The 19,448-nt window shown below is 38.3% G+C and overlaps 3 protein-coding genes across 3 annotated transcripts; 2 read left to right on the forward strand and 1 right to left on the reverse strand.

Moving 5' to 3' along the window:
- Positions 1-5,485: 5,485 nt before the first annotated feature.
- On the reverse strand, positions 5,486-7,002 carry LOC137718442 (glyoxylase I 4-like). Its single transcript, XM_068457997.2, has 3 exons — positions 6,690-7,002; positions 6,273-6,378; positions 5,486-5,981 (listed from the first exon to the last, which is right to left on the reverse strand). The coding sequence occupies exons 1-3, from the start codon at positions 6,842-6,844 to the stop codon at positions 5,727-5,729; spliced, it is 516 nt and encodes a 171-aa protein (XP_068314098.1). The 5' UTR covers positions 6,845-7,002; the 3' UTR covers positions 5,486-5,726.
- Positions 7,003-12,502: 5,500 nt separating this feature from the next.
- LOC137743172 (RNA polymerase II transcription mediator) lies at positions 12,503-15,700 on the forward strand. The gene is made up of 8 exons (XM_068483066.2): positions 12,503-12,710; positions 12,824-13,022; positions 13,123-13,236; positions 13,325-13,410; positions 13,704-14,076; positions 14,164-14,628; positions 14,714-15,031; positions 15,216-15,700. Exons 1-8 carry the CDS (start codon positions 12,622-12,624, stop codon positions 15,537-15,539), a joined length of 1,968 nt encoding a protein of 655 aa, XP_068339167.1. The 5' UTR covers positions 12,503-12,621; the 3' UTR covers positions 15,540-15,700.
- Positions 15,701-16,375: 675 nt separating this feature from the next.
- Positions 16,376-18,991, forward strand: LOC137715526 (uncharacterized). Its single transcript, XM_068454880.2, has 4 exons — positions 16,376-17,472; positions 18,072-18,236; positions 18,330-18,381; positions 18,475-18,991. Exons 1-4 carry the CDS (start codon positions 17,216-17,218, stop codon positions 18,592-18,594), a joined length of 594 nt encoding a protein of 197 aa, XP_068310981.1. The 5' UTR covers positions 16,376-17,215; the 3' UTR covers positions 18,595-18,991.
- Positions 18,992-19,448: the final 457 nt, after the last annotated feature.

Here is a 19,448-nt window from a genome sequence, read left to right on the forward strand (position 1 = left end):
AGACGACCATGAAATTGGATTAGAACCCAGAAAAACAACCAATCCAGTAGTAGACCTGCGATCATTAGGATCCCCGGCCCAGTCTGCATCACTATAGGCAGTAATCTCTAATGAACCTTTGATATAGTGAAGACCACAACCTTGTGTAGCCTTTAAGTAACGGAGGATGCGCTTAACAGCCAAAAAATGTGACTCCATTGGACACTGCATAAACTGACAAACCTGATGCACTGCAAAGGATATATCAGGTCGAGTAAATGTCAAATACTGGAGAGCACCAACTAAGCTTCTGTATAAAGAAGGATTATTATAGGGCTTGCCATCATCTTTGAGTAAACGATTATATGGCAAACATGGTGTAGCACATGGTTTGGAGAGCAACATTTCAGATTTAAGTAACAAATCTGTGACATATTTATCCTGAGATAAGAACACACCATCCTCTTTCTGCACAATTTGGATGCCCAGAAAATAATGAAGAGGCCCCAAGTCTTTGATATCAAACTCCTGAGTTAAAGAGTGAATAACTGCATTAATAGCTTGTGTTGCACTCCCTGTGATGATGATATCATCCACATATAAAAGTAAAATCACCACAGAGGTACCCACAGTCTTGACAAACAAGGAGGAATCTGCATATGTGGAGAGGAACCCCAAGGATGGTAGAAAGCTAGTGAATCTCTCATTCCATGCCCTTGGGGCCTGTTTTAAGCCATATAAAGATTTGTGTAATCTACACACATAAGCCTCATGTTTTGAATCCTGAAAGCCAGGGGGTTGAGTCATGTAGACTTCCTCTTGTAAGATGCCATGAAGAAAGGCATTCTTCACATCTAGTTGCCTCAAGGACCACCCAAAATGTGCAGACAGAGCTATAACCAATCTCACAGTGGTAGGTTTCACAACTGGACTAAAAGTCTCCCCATAGTCAATACCTTCTTTTTTATTGAACCCTTTAGCAACAAGTCTAGCCTTATATCTCCCAATAGATCCATCAGCATTCCTTTTGATCTTGAAGACCCATTTGCAGCCTACTAAGTTCTTATGCTGTGGGAAAGGTACCAAAGACCATGTACCTTGTTTATGCAAAGCTGAAATCTCATCTTGCATATCTTCATACCACATTGATGACTTTAAGGCAGATTTATATGTGGCAGGCTCTACTTGACTCAAGTCAACTCCCCCATGTTCATGAACAGCAGCTAAAAGTGCAATTTTCTTTGAAATACCACTCTTTGATCTTGTTTGCATAGGATGAAGATTGAGGGGTGGTATAGGTAAAACCACTTGGAGATGTTCAGGTTGGAATTCAGGTACCACAGGGAGTGTAGGGGATAAGGACTGTGTAACTGGTGGACCACTGGACTGATCAGAACTGGAGGATCCTGAGGGGGAACTTGAAACTGCACCTGCTATGTCATTGAGCTCAACAGAGGAGTGGTTGACATTAAGATTGGGCATAGGGCTCAGTGGAGCAACAGAACCTAGATGTGGAGACCCAAAAGATAAACTAGGAGTAGAAGAACTCTGAGTAGTTGGTAAAACAAGAACATTATTGTTATCCGGGATTGGAATCTGGGGTGATATGAATGATGGTAATGGTGCAGAACAAATAGAGTGGCTTTGAAGAACCAAAGACTTGTAAGGAAACTCAGTTTCATCAAAAATCACATGTCTTGACACATAAACTTTCTTTCTAGACACAACATAGCACAAATATCCTTTATATTTGGATGTATATCCCAAAAAGACACATTTGGTTGTTCGAGGTTCAAGTTTGGTGCTAGTGTATGATCTTAACCAAGGATAACAGGAACATCCAAAAACCCTCAGGTGTTGGATCACAGGTAAAACATTATGCAGCAATTCAAATGGGGACTTATGTCCTAATGTTGGAGATGACATTCTGTTAATCAAGTAAACTGAGGTTTGACAAGCAAATGACCAAAACAAAGATGGTAATGAGGCAATTTGTAACAAGGTAATAGATGTTTCAATGATGTGTATGTGTTTCCTCTCTGCTGTGCCATTTTGCTCAGGTGTATGGGGACAGGACATCTGGTGACTAATTCCTTTATCAAGAAGAAACTTTTGAAATACCTTACTTATATATTCCCCACCACCATCACTGTGAAGAACTTTTATGGATGTATGAAACTGAGTTAAAATAAAATTGGAGAATGATACAAATGTGGCAAAAACATCACTTTTATAGCAAATTGGAAAAATCCAACAATACTTGGTACATTGATCAATAAAAGTCACATAGTATTTGAATCCCTCTAAAGAAACACAAGGAGCAGGGCCCCACACATCACTATGGACAATATCAAATGGTTTGACAGATTTAGAGATCGAAGGAGAGAATGGGAGTTTACTAAATTTACCCTCTAAACATGTTTGACACAGGGAAGGAATGCTATCTGCAATACAAGATATATTGGACTTCTTTAAGATTTGAGAAACAATGGGATTTGAAGGATGACCTAATCTTTGATGCCAAAGACTGATTGTCACGTGTTTGCCAAGAAGAGCTACAGGTTGGTCTGTCTTAGGGCCTGGAAGAGAGCCTGGTGAGATGATAGGGTACAATCCATTGTTACACAATCATTTGTAAAGAATCTTCCTTGTGGCTTTGTCCTGAATCCAAAATGAAAATGCATCAAAAATTAACCAGCAATTATTGTCCAAACAGATTCGATGCACAGACAGTAAATTGTGAGACAATTTTGGAACATAAAGAATAGAATTGAGCTTGACATGATGCATTGGAGTTGGTAAAAGAGAGGAACCAATATGGGAGATAGGTAAACCTTCATCATTAGCAGTCTGGATTACTTCATTGGCAGGGTATGGGGTGGCCAATGAGAGATTACTCAACTCAGAGGTCATATGGTTATTAGCCCCAGAATCAGTGAGCCAAACTTGCTGCTGCATTGGTGCAGAAGGCACTGAAGAAGAAGAGAATGAACCAGTGCGAGTAGCAGCATGCATTGCATTCATTTGTGTAGAATAAGCCTTCTGAAAACAAGTTTCAGCACTATGATAAGGGTTTCCACAAATCTGACAGGCTGGAGAATCCACTGTATTCCTATACCTGCAGGTATCAGCAAGGTGATTTTGCTTCCCACAAATTTGACACCTTTGAGAAGTATTTGTATGCCTGAACCGGCAAGTAGAAGCCAAATGATTAGTCTTTCCACAAATTTGACAAGGTTGAGCCTGAAAACCATAGTTTTGAACCCTTGGTGGAGATGAACCAAGAATGCCAGGAGCAGGGCTTGAATGAAAAATCTTGTTAGGGCCAAACTTTGGATTAAAGTTTGAATGATACCGATTTCGACCCTTATTATTGCTGGTGAAGGACTTATAAACAGTGGAATGAGGACTGTTATGAGTAGGACCAGGACTGAAAACAGATTGGTGTTTGGAAGAGAAACTATTGTTCTGTGCCACAAGTGCAGTTAACCCAGGTAATGCAGATACACTTTCAAGTAAACCTTCTTCAGCAAGTAATTGAGAACGAAGATCTTTCAAAGATATAACAGTTTCACGACCCCTAATTACAGACCGAATGGTATTATATTCAGCAGGCAACCCATTAAGTGTAAGAATCACAACATCATCATCTTCAAACATCACACCGGCAATAGTTAATAAATCCCTTGCTTCTTTGATCTTCTGCAGATATAATGTGATAGAATCATTCCCTTTCTTTATAGTCTGAAGCTCATACTTGAGTTGAAAGATACTTGCTTTTGTAATTGTAGAAAACTGTTCTTTAAGTCTGAACCATAAATCTTTAGAGCTGGTACTGCCAATAGCACAGGAAATGGCAGCAGGAGATAAAGTGGCAGTAATCAACTGCATCAATGCTTTGTCATGCATTTTCCAAATCTTGTACTCAACTGTTATTGTTCGAATAGAAGAATCAGCACAGAGGACTGCAGAATCCGCAGATGATTCTTGAGCAAATTGCACAGGACACGATGTTGATCCATCCACAAACCCAATAATACTATGACCTTCAAGAAGTAATTGCATTTGAAAATGCCAAGCCAAGTAATTCGTATCATCCAATTTCATATGAACTGAATTTGAAACGGACGAAATCAATGAAGTAATCGGGGACTGCAGAATCTGTAACTGAGCAGCTGTGACCATTGTTGCCGAAATCAAAGAAATCTTGAAGTAATTTGACTGAGGAATTACCACAAACACTTGGTGTGCACACTGTGTAGATCGCAGAACCGGTAGAACGGGTATAGAAGAAGAACCCCAAATTTATCAGACAAAAGCACAATTTCATAGAAGAATATTGAGATGGAGCGGAAGCAGATCACGATCGAAGAACCGTCAAGCTGTTACCTTGTTCCGGCGATGATACCATGTAAACCAGTAGAAGGTTCTCAAGAACACAGAAAACAGAAATACAATGAGAGAGATGAAGAAAGGTTATATTTCCATATCTGAATATATTCGTTAGTTACAACTGTTTACACCAACAGTATATATCAGCAAGCATAGCTTGCTCACTAAGCTACAATCTTTAACAAACTAACTGCCCTCTTAATCTCTGGCCACATATTTCTTTTGTAGCCATTGAATCTTAATACCTCTAACAGGGAGCTGCCAATTCTTCTATTTTCTTTCCTCGACAAGGGACTTACAACTAAAACAGCTTAAAATATCTAACCCTGCAACCAAAGTCATGTGTTCTCCTAGCACATATTCTTTTGCTTGTATCAAAAAAAAAAAAAAAAAAAAAAAGTAGCGGTCATGTGTTGTAGGTAAGTTATTATTTTTTAACTTTTATCTGCTCACTGATGAAACTTGAATCGGCACATATGTACAACAAAAACAAAAACAAAAGTTAAAAAAAAAAAAAAAAGCACTGGTTATTTTCAACTTTTATCTGCTCATGCGATCTGCTGTTGTTTCAGAGCACTACAACTGACACGTGTGCAGGATCTGATAGGTTAGCTTTCTAGGGGCACAATTACAGATCTCAATCACTGTGCCATCTGGGGCATGGAAGAAAAGCTAATTACAGTTGATCCCACCTTCCTCCACCCTGCGCTTCACGTACTCGATCCCCATCGATCTCCTTCAAATTTTTCTCCACCAATGCCATGCTCTCACATTGCAAAGAAAACAAACAAATGTTTTTTTTTTTTACTTTTCTAGTCATTTCACATGACCAATAGTTCAATACTCATACACATATACAAAAGTTAATATTCAATATGGGAAACGGGAAGAACAATATGGGAAAGGGGAAGAAGAAGCAAAATAAGGCAGAGGCAGAGCCTTCTTTGGCCGAGCCTTCTTCTGTTCTTCGTCCGAACCTTCTTTGTCCTCCAAAAAAAGAGCTCCACGCGCAACAGCACACTGAACTTACAGTGTACAAAAACACCAAATGTCCAAAGACAGAAGCCCTGAACACATCGACAGCTTGAAATTGTAGAAAAAAAGTACTCGTGTGTGTGGGTAAGCTTTTATTTTTATTTTTATAACTTTATCTGCTTACTGATGAAACTTGAATCGGAACAAATACATACACATTCTGATTTCAGGAACATTTTCAAGTTGGTTGACCAAATTAAACGTAATATCTCTTCCTAAAAACTCCCCATTCATGCAGAAGGCAGGTAATCTTTCTTGATGTGCATAGGAGGGAGGCATATATGCCATCTGCTGCTGATGCTGTTGATGTTTCATTTGGACTACTTGTCTGATGATCTGGTGTGGCACTTGTTCTTATGAGCACTGCAGCTGATACGTGCTGCAGGATCTGATATAGGTTGGCTTTCTAGGGGTATAACGGGAACGTTGTCACAGTTACAGATCTCAATCATTGTGCCATCTGGGTCATGGAAGAAAAGCTGATCAACGTTGATCCCACCCTCCTTCACCCTGCGCTTCACGTACTCGATCCGCATCTCCTTCAACTTTGTCTCCACTAAGGCCATGCTCTCACACTGCAAAGCAAAGAAACAAACAAATGTTTTTTGTTTTCTAGTCATGCCACATGATCAATGGTTCAATACACATGCACATATGGAAAAACATAAGAAGACTTGTAGTTAAGTGGTTTAAAAAGTATGTTCTACGTTTGGATATATTGATAATCACATGATCAACCGTCTAACTACAGTAATTAGAGATTGATCATGTGATTTTCAACATAATATCATCCGCGATATCGGTCTTAAAGAGAAAAGGAAAACGAAAGATGAGAACATATGTACAAAAAGGAGCTAGAGAGAGACCTGGAAAGAAATGTGGTTATCCTTGGGATTAATCTGGCTAATCTTGGGCATTTTATCAGTGTCTTCAGATTGGAGAAGATGGATGCCAATGCCATAATTGAATAGCCTATATATGATTAAAATTAACCAAAATTAACACAAAATAATATATCCACTATAGTCTCAAAATCATAGTAGAGAGCTCACAATATATTATTTTTGGTTGAAATGGACACTTTATTCGAAAAGTAGGTAGCATAAGATTTATAAACGACAGTCCATGCATTCACAACCCAAACGTGACTACCAGGAAACAAAAGCGGAATCCTAACTACAACGAAATCAACAAATTGAAGGGTTCTTGTTGGTTTTACAAGTATATACAGATTATATATGATCTTGAATAATGGAAATTAATAACAGTGGTAATACATATACCATGCACCAGTGAAATCTAACGAGCCAGGCCTCCTGATTGGGAAGAACCCTAGATCATTCTGGTAGAAATCAAGGGATTTCTCAACTGATCTGCAAGCTATCGAGATGTGATTCAAGGACTTCAAATGCAGCGGATTTCCCATGCTCTCTTTCATATGATCCAAATGATATGATATTTGAAAAATATTTGGGTAGAACTATATTTAATAAAAAGGATAGGGACGAGAGGCATGGAATAAGCAAATATATAGAAAACTGGATTGAAGGCTAGAAATTAGGGTTTAAATAAATAGAGTTGGGAGGAGAGAAATGGAAGGTGTGCTGCTGCTGCATTTCGTAATGGCTTTTGTTTTTAGGTTTCTGATGATTTTTCCAGATAGGTGATGACCGGCCATTACACGTAGGTTCCACGTTGATGACTCATATCAAGATTGGTATTACTCATTTCTTTTTCAACACGTAAGGGCTTTTCTGACAACCTAGCTAAACTAGCTAATTAATTGGTGAACTTTTATTTCTCTCTGTTTTCTCATATTCCTTTCACCAAGTTGTTCTCATCAACTTATTTGGACCGTTGAAATTTGATTAAACGGCTACAAACAGGAGCTCATTTTAAAAGTTATAATAACTTTAGCCGTTAGATCAAATTTCAAAGGTCTGAATTTGTGACTCAGGTGGAAGGGACAAGTTGCATGCCTTTGATCACAGGTCCGGATTTGTGTAAAATTACATGCAATCCCTCCACCAAAATATTTTGTATTACCTACACTCTTATGCTATCGAGTTTGGATGATTTTTGACACTGATCAAATGTGAGTCGCAGTAATTAATAATTAGATAGTTGCTCACGTGTGGAAAGAAAATTTAAATTAAAGTATAAAGAGAGAATATGTTGCTCTAACTAACTTGAATACACCAAGGTCATGCAGATTTGTTGCTTTAATAACTTGAATATGTCCTAGATGCTTAAAAAATGAATCAACGACGGTCATTTAGGAGGGAAAGGAAACTCACACCGATAAAGAAAGGAAAAGAAATGTCACAACATAATATCTGTTAGGGTGAATTTTTTTTTAGGAAATTAGTAGGAATATAGTACATTCAAACAATTTAGAATTTCGAATGACAGTTAAAAATACATATTGAGATATGGTTTAGTCAAATTAAGATTTTAAATCACTTATAAATTTTATTGTAGTCAATTTAAATTTTAAAAGACATTTTAAAAGTTAATTTAAATTCATATGTAGTCAATTACGATTTTAATAAATTTAATTTAAATAAGTGTATACAAATTTAGGTGTAGTAAAAAAATTAGGAATTTGATCGGATTTCATTTTTTAGTGGATTTTAGTAGATTCTATGATAGAAGATATACATGTCAATGGCCATAAATAATTCCACCCTCCCAAAAGATTTCATTGGATCCTTCTCCCCTCACCACGCAACCTTACCGGCGGTTATCCACATCGACCAACCATCACCTTACCCACAACCCTCCTCCCAGCACCGCCTGGCCAATTTCCAGCCTTCTCTTTAACTTGGACGGCTTCAACAATATGAGAGGCCACAGCCCACAGGTGGATATTTGGAAGATGTCGTTCCCTTTTGCCTTGAGAACATAAACTTTGGACCTTCTACTTGATTTTCTCTACCTTGGCATGAATTGGTTTAAGTTGCAAGTTGTGTAGATCGGTTTAAGCTGCTCCAAATTCAACGATCTTCTTGTGATGATTACAGCCAACAAACACAAATGGTCGATCCAATTCCTTTTCCAAGTATGGTTCATAGAAGTTTGTTTGGAAAAGTAGTGTAGCACAGCTCCAACTTCTCCATATGCCATTTTTTTATTTCCAAGTACGGTTCCATGATAATATTTTTGGTCCACCTTAATACATTCCAAAGATTCTCCTCCACCTACTTGTTTGCTTATTAACTCATAAGTCAACCTAAGTGGAATCCCCATTTCTTCAACCAAGTCTACTTGAGTGGCTTGTGAGGCTGTGGATTTCGATGGGATTGTAATATATGAACATATTCTTTGTTTGTTAGGGATGATTATGTTGTTTAGCACAAGTATAAATATAAATTTCCCACTACGCTTATCCAACATAACTCCCACATGAGCACCACATCCAGTCCTCGTCTCTACTCTTGATCTTTTAATCATATCATTTCGCTTATCTATGGATTGAAACCCTTTTTTAGCACAAGAAAAGATTCTTGAAGTGAGTTCACTTGTCTTTTTTTTATTGCCACTACTTTCTCTTTGAATACTAATACTCGTAGAAATCATATGCTTCTTTTTCGATATCAAACTCTATATATTTTGTAGATTTCAATTTCAAAGTACCTTCTAGTCGTCATCTGGTTCATCCATTATATCATTCACTATCAAATTCTACCACAAAAATAAATCAAGATTCAGAAAACTTGAGCAAAAGCATAATTTTAATCCGGTATACAATACGTATACGAGACAGATGGTTATATACCAAAGGTTGTGACCAAAGAAATGTGCAAGTTTCATCTCATAATTTTAATCCGGTATACAATATGTATGAATTTGGCAGTTGAAAACCCAAAATTATGTGCAAATGGGTGTGATTGGACAATTAAAATGGCAGGAGTTCTAACCGTTGATTGATGCAATTTAACTAAAATCCAAAATAGGAACGGCTCCATAACGAGTGTCGTCAACTTGGTTACTCTCACTTCGACGCCTTTGATTCGGTCAAACGACGTTAACTTTATTAACGTGGCAGTGGAGGAAGACCAAATTATGGCGATGCCCTCACTTTGGGAAAAAAAAATGTATTAGTAGCTTGAAGGTTACAATTTTTAAGATCTAGTACTTATCAGCGAGTTTCTAGTATATGAATAGGAAAATTTTATTTAAACTCATGTAACTTCTTTCTACACACAACTTAAATTTTAAATGTGAATTATTTTTTTTACTTTATTTCATAATTACTATCAAGCACAAGATGTCACATCCTAGATCGGCTCCACCGTAGCACGATATTGTCCGTTTTGAGTCTCGACCATGCCCTCACGGTTTTGTTTCTGGAAACTCACATGAGAATTTCCCAGTGGGTCACCCATCGTGGGAATGCTCTCGCCCGAACTCGCTTAACTTCGAAGTTCTAATGGAATCCGAAGCCAGTGAGTCCCCAAAAGGCCTCGTGCTATATGGAGGGGGGCATCTACATTTAAGGCACATCACCCCCTCTCCGTTGGTCGATGTGAGATCTTACAATCCACCCCACTTAAGGGGAACCCGGCAAGGAGTGTCCTCGCTGGCACATCCGCACCGAACGACAGAGTGGCTCTGATACCATTCTATCACATCCCAGACCGGCTCCACCGTAGCACGATATTGTCGGATTTGGGCCCCGACCACGCCCTCACGGTTTTGTTTTTGGGAACTCACACGAGAACTTCCTAGTGGGTCACCCATCCTGGGAATGCTCTCACCCGAACTCGCTTGACTTCGGAGTTCCAATGGAATCCGAAGCCGATGAGTCTTCAAAAGGCCTTGTGCTATATGGAGGTGGACACGTACATATAAGGCACATCACTCCCTCTCTGTTGGTCCATGTGGGATCTTACACAAGCTAAAACTAACAATAAAATTAAAATTTATCAATAAACCCACATTCAATAATCAAACCCTGCCACTATGCAATCTTTATCCTATATTCATTTTAGCTAAATGTCGCTTTAAACCAACCCGATGGATGATGATTTTGAAGAATACTGATTTGCACAAGCTGTTAATAATGATGTAAATGTCACTTGTTCTGATTGAACCATGCTATTCAGCATCTCATAAAAGAGGCCAAGAGATGTATCAACATCTTTGTGGGATGCATTAGCTGAGATTATTGATGTCCAAATGATTAAGCTCTTACATTTTGCTTGATTAAAATCCCTTTGTGCTTGGTAAAGAAAACTCGACTTTGCATGTATATTGATGTATAATAGCACTTGCAGCACATTGATTTTTGCTTGATCAAAATCCCTTTGTGTGCAGACAAATTAAATTGTTTCTAACAACATAAGTATGTACTTCCTCCCTGACTTTCAGATTTGATAAATACCATACCATGGGAAAAATACTTGACAATGTCACGGTATTTGGTTTGCAACCACATGCCTGCATTATGCGAATCAAATTTAATGCCTCTTCGTGCCAGTTGTTCTGAACTAAATCAGAAATCACAGCATTCTAATTAGTTAACTTTGGCTTCTTACTATCTCGAAAACAACTAACAAACCCATGAAACATGTACCCCGAAACTAATGAGCCATAAGTGACCTCATCCTTTTCACTCATCTCATCAAATAATTCTTGAATGAGATGCAGAACACTGGTTTTTGAGTTTTTTTTTCTAAATGGGTGTAAAGATAAATTTATAAATTGAATTGGGTTTGTGAGGGTAATTTAGGTAATAAATTTGGGTTTAAAGAGATATCAATAATTTAATTAAAAGTAATATGTGTGTAGAGAGTAAGTTGGATATAGAAAGATGTTAGATGAGTTCAAATAAAATTTCTCATACGAACATACTTCTTTTCACATAACTTTCTCTCTCTTATGCCTTTAGGGCTGGTTTGGTATTCGCTTTGAAAAAAAATTGCTTCTGTTGTGCTATAAGAATAAGCTCATTTTTGTTGTTTCACGTTTTCGGTTTTTTTTTTCACCCAAAATTGTGAAAATAAGCTGTTTTTAAGTGTTTATCAAACACATTTTTTAGCTCAGTTTTTTTTATACCTACTTTTTATTAAAGCACCTTTGTACCGAACCAGTACTTAGCTTAGTGAAGTGAGGGGGCTTCCATACTTAAAGATTATTTTCTGGTAGGGCAATGCTAGGGAGACTAACTTTTTATACTAAAATTTGTAAATAGTATGACGTAGTTGTTGATGATTGAATTATTACTTAAATGTTTATTAACGTGCTTATTTACTATTAGTGACACATCATATCATTTACAAATTTAATTTTAAAAGTTAGTTTATCTAGCATTACTCTTTCTGATATGAGCTTTTAGGAGCCTTGCCTCCAACATTGCTTATTCTGCCTTTGCCTCTCTTCTATGCTTAGTTTCGTCTTCAATCGACTCTTTAGGCCCATTAGTGTCACTGTAGCAAAGTTTAACAAAATCCTACCAATATGAGACATTCATCGTTCATTGAGTTTCAAGAAGTTAAGTGAAACAATTTGGGTTTTAAAGAAAGGAAAATGACCCTTGTCAGATCATTTTATTGGAAATCCTGTAATCATAACTGTTCTTCATACATCGTGCGATTAGAAATCATTTTAAATTTAAAATTTAAAATTAAATATAAATAGTACATAACAAAAACTGATCGCACGATGTACGATGAACGATCATGATCACGGGATTCCCGAGATCCTCAGGAAAAGAATCCGACGAGCATCATTTTCCATACGAAAACTAAAAATCCAGTTAAAACTTAAAAGGTCAACAAGAATAACCCTATTAGAAAAAGGTTGTGCCATTCACATACATCTTTTTACTTTTCACATAAGGAATTGTTATAGCACTCCAAAAATCTCATTTGATACTCCAAACTTTCTATAATTAGAAAGAAAAATACACTTGTAAGGAGTGTAGAATGAGATTTTTGGAATGCTAATAACAGTTCATTTCACATATTATTATTAAGTTTGGCTATTGATTTTCTCTATTCATTTAATCGGATGATCAAAAATTAAAGAGGATGTATGATAAGTAAAAATGGGCGTGAGAAAAAGGCCCGGAATAGGCAAATACATCTTTTTACACAAAGCAATCCGTGACTTTTCCCTTTCAGTACCCAGCTCCCCACTTCCCGCTCCTCCTAGGGTTCTGCCCGAATTTTCTCTGAAAATTTTCACTTTCCCGGAAAAAATCGAGAGAAAATGGACGGAAAAATGGAAATCTCGCTCGACAAGCTTCCCATCAAGCGCTTGGAAGTCATTGAAGAAAACGGCCTTGAACGATTTCCTCCGTACGTCGTCGTTATTTACCGTCTTTATGTCTGATTTTATTTTCTCGGCAACCAAACAGGCATCAACTTTTTATTTTCTCGGAAACCCTAATTGTCTGTTTCTTCAATTAAAGTGATGTAGGCTACGACGAGAAGCGGCAGAATTTGATTCGGAGAATCGATTTCGCCTGGGCTGTGGAGAAGGACGAGAACAAGAAGCAGAAGAAGAGCTCGAAAGAGAGCGCGGCGACGCAGTGGCAATGGCAGAGCATGGTGGAGAACTTGCAGCTGGCGCACCAGGAGCTCTCCGTTATAATAGATCTCATCAACACTGTAAGTATTTCGATTTTCGTTCGATTTCGGGGAGACATTCATTTGAAGGAGCAATGCTTGCTGTGATTGAGTGATTCTAATGGAATGTGAATGTGTGCAGGTAGAAACAAACGATGCTGTAACAGTGGCTAGCATGACGCGTCCTAAGCTGCTTCCTAATGAAGCTATGTCTGATCTTGCTGTGTCTGCCGCAACCAAGCTTCAATGCTTCAGGGTAAATTTCGTAAATTTTTTAAATTCGGTAACTTTTTGTTTTGATTGTTCGTGGATATCTGTTTATGTGTTATTGATTACCATTTCAGCATCTTGGAAAGTATTTTAAGCAGTCTGCCAAAGCTTTGGACCGACAGGTTGCTCGAGAAGCGAGATTTTACGGTGCTCTAATCAGGTGAATCTGCAATGTTTAGTGATGCTCTGGCAGTGATGTTAGTTTGTTTGCCATTTATTTTTTCTTATCACCCAGCAAAGCCATTTGCTTTAATTGTGTATATTTCTGCGTCCATTGTTTGTATCACCTATAAACAACTTCAATAAGCCCGTTGGTTTCTTCTTGCACAGAGGAATTTGGGTAACTTAGAAGTTGTGATATTCTGTTTGTGCATGAGTGAAAGGAACTTGGTACGATAGTATTCATATATTCTTGAACAATATTCTCCATCTTGTATATTGACAAGCGGATAGATTGCAGCAGAACTGGAAAGTTAAGCGGCAGCGTATGGCAGCTTCAGCTTCTGGAAATGAAGGCTTTACCATTGATCTGTTTGACAATTCATTATATGATCGAGCTGCTATATTTCGTCCATCTGCTCTGTCTACAGTTCGTGTTGAACATGACTCGGCTGGCATGCTGGCGATTAATCTACCTCCAAATTCATTTCGATCTCTTCAATTTGGGTTTCTTGGTGCTGATCCAGGTGATACTCCAATTGAATCCAGTAAAACCAAAGCCTATTCATCAAGGGAAGCTGAGAAAGAATCTGTAAGTGATGATGAGTGTGTTAAAGAAACGCATTCACTTCTTCGTGAAGTTCATCAAGCAATCTTCGATGAGCAGGTATATTTTTCACATTCTTTTTTTCCTTATTTATCCCTCTTTCACACTTCTTTTTAATGGATTTTAACTCCTGGTCTTATGGTCCAGGTGTTTAATTTGGTAAATCGTGAAGCCTTCAATCAAACTCTAGGAGTCAATGTAACTGGAATACAAGAAAATTATTTGCAACTGAATATTGGTGAAGGAACCTCTGTGTTCATATCACTTATCCCATCTAAAGATGAACAAACGGCTGACAGTCCAAGCACCCAAAACATAGAGAATGCAATTTTACCTTTGGACACATTGGATGGCCTGCAGTTCCCAGAGGATGATAAACCGGAAACCCCAAAGATAAAGTCAGTAATTCCTGATCAAATTAGTTGTGAAATATATCTGCAACAGATTTTTCACCAGCATGTATTTGTCAAAGCAAAGGATATACCAACTTCAACAGGTGCTCGAGTATCTGGTCAACCAGCCAAAGAAGGTTCTGGACTTCTTGGTCATTTCTGTTTGTCTTTGGCTCATCGGATCTTTTCAAACAAAGTTCTTAAGGAGCTGGAAAATGTGGTAAAGCTCAAATTCTTGTGAAGACATCAATGCTTGAATTTAAATTTGGTTGAACTTTTTCTCACTTGTGTTCATGATTCTGTAGGTTAAAGGGGTACCATATCTGCAGCTGTTATCTCACCCCACTTGGCATTCACGGACATCATCATGGATGCTCTCTGTGAAGATTCCTCAATCTATTCTACATGCATGCCAAACCCGAGCATCTGACATGCGTCACATGAGGAACGTTGCCAAGTCTCAGTTTCATACTAAGGTGGTTGTAACAGATGATTGCATCAATGTAGAAGGGGAAGGTGCTCCTAATGTGGTTGGCCTGTTCAACGAGAATTCTGAGGAAATTTGTTCAATGAACAGATACGATTGCGACTTGGCAGATCTTCCCGTGATAATTTTGCAGCAGGTATTTCTTATATTTCTGAGGTGGTTTAACCGGTTTTAATTTATTTAAAAAAAAGGGTAGTGTTGTGAAAAACAGATTATTGGCAAACACACCATTGGTGTCTTGTGATGTCTGTTTGCATATGGTTGCATGTGGTACGCTACAACTCATGCGTGCTTAACATGATTGTGGAATTTGGCGACAGGTTGCAGGTCAAGTTATTCGCTGGCTTCATGAAGAAGCTCTTACGGTTGGAATAAAGGCAAAACGAGACTTTCTTTGTTTGTCATTTGAGCTGGATCAGGGCGAAACACTCAGTTTGGTGGCACATGTGGACCCAGAAGACAGTGAAGGATGTATCTCATGGTGGTTGGTCATAGACGGAGGGTTTATAGAGGAACAAAAACTCAGTATAGACGCTTCCGATGCTGCATCAGAAACTAGGAAGTTTTTAGGTCATCTATCCCTGGAAGTGTTATATTCAACACTGATGGACTTGGTTAGCCTGTGCAACGGAGGCGGTAACTGACGGTGAAGTAGCTGCTGGTTGTTTTTTCTTTTTTCTATGTTATGTACAAATGTCGTCGTCATGTAATCGATATACAATCCCATAACCCATTGTGGCATGTCCTTTGCACCCTACTTTTTGCCCCCATTAACTACTGTAATAAAATGTAACCTTGTTTTTGAGTGAGATGGCAATAGCTCTAGCATCCCGGACTGGCTGGCTCGAGATCGGCACTGCCGGATCCGAGAGGCAAAATATTATTGTGGCTCATAATCCAGAACACAACCCTCGGCCGCTAACAACATCTGAATGCAACATTCTTCCTTTTGCAAGCATGCGAAACAATGCCAAATTGAAGCCAGCAATTTGCTTGCTTGCCTTTGAAGCAGGCAATCAACAAGAAAAGCAAAAGTCAACTGGGGAGGATGAACCTAGACGTTTCGCGTTTGGGCCAATCACCCCTCGCCAACTTTTAATTGGCGTGACTTTTAAACCATCTCAATCTTTCCGTTGTGTAGTCAATAAATTCAGCTTTCTCTATCACGCGGAAAAAATAATAAATTTGTGGTAATTAAATCAATTAGTGACACAATTCTTTTAATGGTTGCAGCTGAGTTTGAATTTTTTTACCTACATAATACAAAAAAAAAAAAAAAAAATTTCATGATAACTAGTCAGATTTGTTATGCGAGTGTTCTCATTTTTTTTTCTTCATCTAAACTCGAATTCTTTTATAAGAAATTTTATTTGAACTCATTTAACCTATTTCTACATTCAATTTATTCTATTCACCCATATTGTTTTTTATTAAAAAATTAATAAATCAAGATATATTACCTAACCAAAAACATTAAAGAGGGAAATTTAAAAAATTTAAAATCAAAATTGGAAGCTTCTTTTTCTTTCCTGACATTCTTGTTCTCAAACGTCCACGAAAGGAATAATATCCTTAATTACTTCTTCCCCAGTCCCTGCAAACTTCCAATCCAATCCAGACACTTTCTTTCTTCCGTTGATCCAATTCTGTCTTCCCTCTCCAAACACCTGCACCCGCTCGCACAGACCCAAAAGACCAAAATACCCCTCTAGAGTTCCGTTAGTTACACAGCCTTTACACACAGCTCGCTCTCTCTCTGTCTCTTTCTCTCTGCTCTCCTCTACTAGGACTGCTGCGTGCTTCGGATTGGTGTCTGGAAATCGGAGAAACCGATGAAATTGGCGTCTGGGTTCCGACGGGAGGTTGAGTTCGGGAACTGTGTTTGAAGACTTTGAAGCATTCGTTGGAGGAAGGTATTGGACTCCAGGACCAGATGGGTTTGTTCTTCTGAAATTCTTGTTTTTTGTATTGGAATTCGAGATGGTTTTGCGGGAATTTGGATTTCTGATAAGGGTTCTTTGGTTTATCAAGATTTATTGGTTCTTTGATGAGCATGTGGTGGACCTGTGTAATTTTAGGTGATATTGGTGATTGGATTACTAGATTATTGCATTCAATTTTCATAGATACAGAAACACATTGCTGCTCCAAATTTGATTAGAGGTTTAGGAGCAGCAGAGAGAGTAGAACAGTTTACTACATTCCTTGTAGAATTGAATTTTGCCCGGTGGGGGTTTAATTAGTGATTGATTAGCGTGGTTTGGTCAGATTCTGCGGCTTGAGATTCTTATAGTTTGTGTAGTTCATATTGTTTGTATCGATGTCCAGTGGTACGCCAACTGGGGCCGGATACATGAGGCAGAGACATAGCCAGGGCTATGCATCTAGCGGCGATGATCTTGAGGATGATGCATGCTCGGTTATGCGCACTTCATCCCCACAAAGTCCGAAAGTTTGGTCACGGATTGAGATTTTTGAGAATGTCCTTTGGCTTGCCTCAGCAGCATTCATTGTGTACTATGGTGACAGGAAATCCAACTTGATATATCTCTTCTGCCATGATGAGCGAATTAGAAGGTATCGGTTTTGCTTGAATTGTTCTCAGTTTGCACCTCTAGTTATTTTGTTTGTTCATTTGTTAGAAGGGTTGTGCCTCAGGGTTGTGATAAGTGATATGTGTTACTGTTTTATTGCTAGTGTTATTGGACAAGTATACTGTATGACTTGGTTTTTCAGTCTTGTGTTGTTGGGAAACGATACAAGACATACTCGTGGAAATTTGGTAGTTTCCCATTGAATTGATTGCGTTTGCAAGCTTTGACCGAGCTTAAACTTATGTTTGATGTATTGCTTGCTATTTTTTGACAGAGCCTATACCTCTTCATTTCTGTTCACGCAATTGTAATATTAATTTATTAAATGAGAATTTGGATTATGTGATTTTGATTTATGGTCAAGTGATTTGTGCGTATATTTGCTTAAGATTTGGGTTATGTGTAAGACAAGCATAATCATGCTGTTTAGAAAATTCTTATTCTTTTAGCGACTGGAGAAGCAAGGTTTGCCTGCGTATATTCAGTAGTTGTCACGAATTATATGGTGTATTAACTTTTAACTGATCGGGATACATATACATTTTAAAGCTTTCATTCTTATCTATTTTATATAACTTGCAGATTGCCTTTATACCTTGGGATGGCGGGCATAGTTTTAAACATTATCATCTTCTTTTATACGAGTATGTCGGCATGGAGCGTAAGGAGATTTGACGAGAAATGGGAATTAGCAAGTATATCTGCTTTGCCATTTGTGACACTACTTGGCGGCATCTCCTTTTGCTTGTAAGAGGAACCATACTGCAATTCCATTTACATTCATCAGGTGGTACGTTTACAATTACTGCTTCTGACTTGCTGCTCTTTATTTTTTGGCAGCTTCTGCTTCGCTTTGTGGCCAATATGGAGTCTCTTGACGCTTCCTCTTCTGGTAAATCCTGTTTTTTCATCTTGTCATACCTTGTAGATTTACGTATTATTTTTGCTGTGGCAAACTGTCTAAGTACTGTTTGCATTACTGCAGTTCACGCTGTTTATGTCGGGCATGGTTATATGCCCATACATTATAATTGGGATATTTAGGCAACAGCATGATGTGCTGCGTACAGATTATGCCTCGGAGTTAGGTGATAAACAATACTGATCTAGATCAACTCAAACCAGGGATGGTTAGTCGCGTAAGAAGAAGATTGAAGTTTTATCAGATGCTTCCTTGCCATATTTTGCGAGATTGGCCGTTCTGTCATAGTCTTCCAAATCAGTCGGCTTCTACTTTTACCCGAACCTTATTCGGTCGATAAGACTGGTGGTACATCCATAGAGTTCTGTATTAACGTGAAGTGGATTGGTTGGGATGTAGTTTTTGTGATCTGATACCGGTTAGCGATTAACCATATAAGCACGTTGAATCTTTCGAATAGAAATGATGCTCTTTGTTGCTGGTATGAGCCATCTTCGCTTGGGGAGGAGGTTGTGAAATCACCTCTTATGTCCTTTTTTAATCTTTTCTCATTGTAAATGAGCAATGTTTGCACCATAAATTCTGTAGCTTTGAGAGAAACTTCACTATTCGATTTTGTATACCCCTCTCGATCTCGTTTGCTTGCCTTGGCTAGAACTGGCATGGCAATTAATTTTCCTAAACTAAAGAAAACTTTAGGTAGGAGTGTCCAACCATGTCATTTATAAGACACTTCTTACAAAAATATAAAATCTCGTATATTTTGGTCCACCCGACCCAAGCGCTAGTCCTACTCCGTGTGAGAGTCGCTTTGGTCAAAAAGCCCTACCGAAGTTTCTTTCATGACCAATAGAATGTGTGGGAGTGTTGAGTTGGAAAGTGCATGTGAACCCCACAAAGAATGAAAGAAGTCAAGTCACTATGCCTTGTCCCCCATCAAAAAGGAAAAGTGGTCTGTCACTACTCTGATCATTCTCTACTTAGTGCTCAGAATAATTGATTTGAGTTTGCATCGCATGGTGAATAAATGTCACACT

The sequence above is a fragment of the Pyrus communis genome, chromosome 15, assembly GCF_041283825.1.
Source record: "Pyrus communis isolate YQ-2024b chromosome 15, ASM4128382v1, whole genome shotgun sequence".
Lineage (NCBI taxonomy): Eukaryota > Viridiplantae > Streptophyta > Magnoliopsida > Rosales > Rosaceae > Pyrus > Pyrus communis.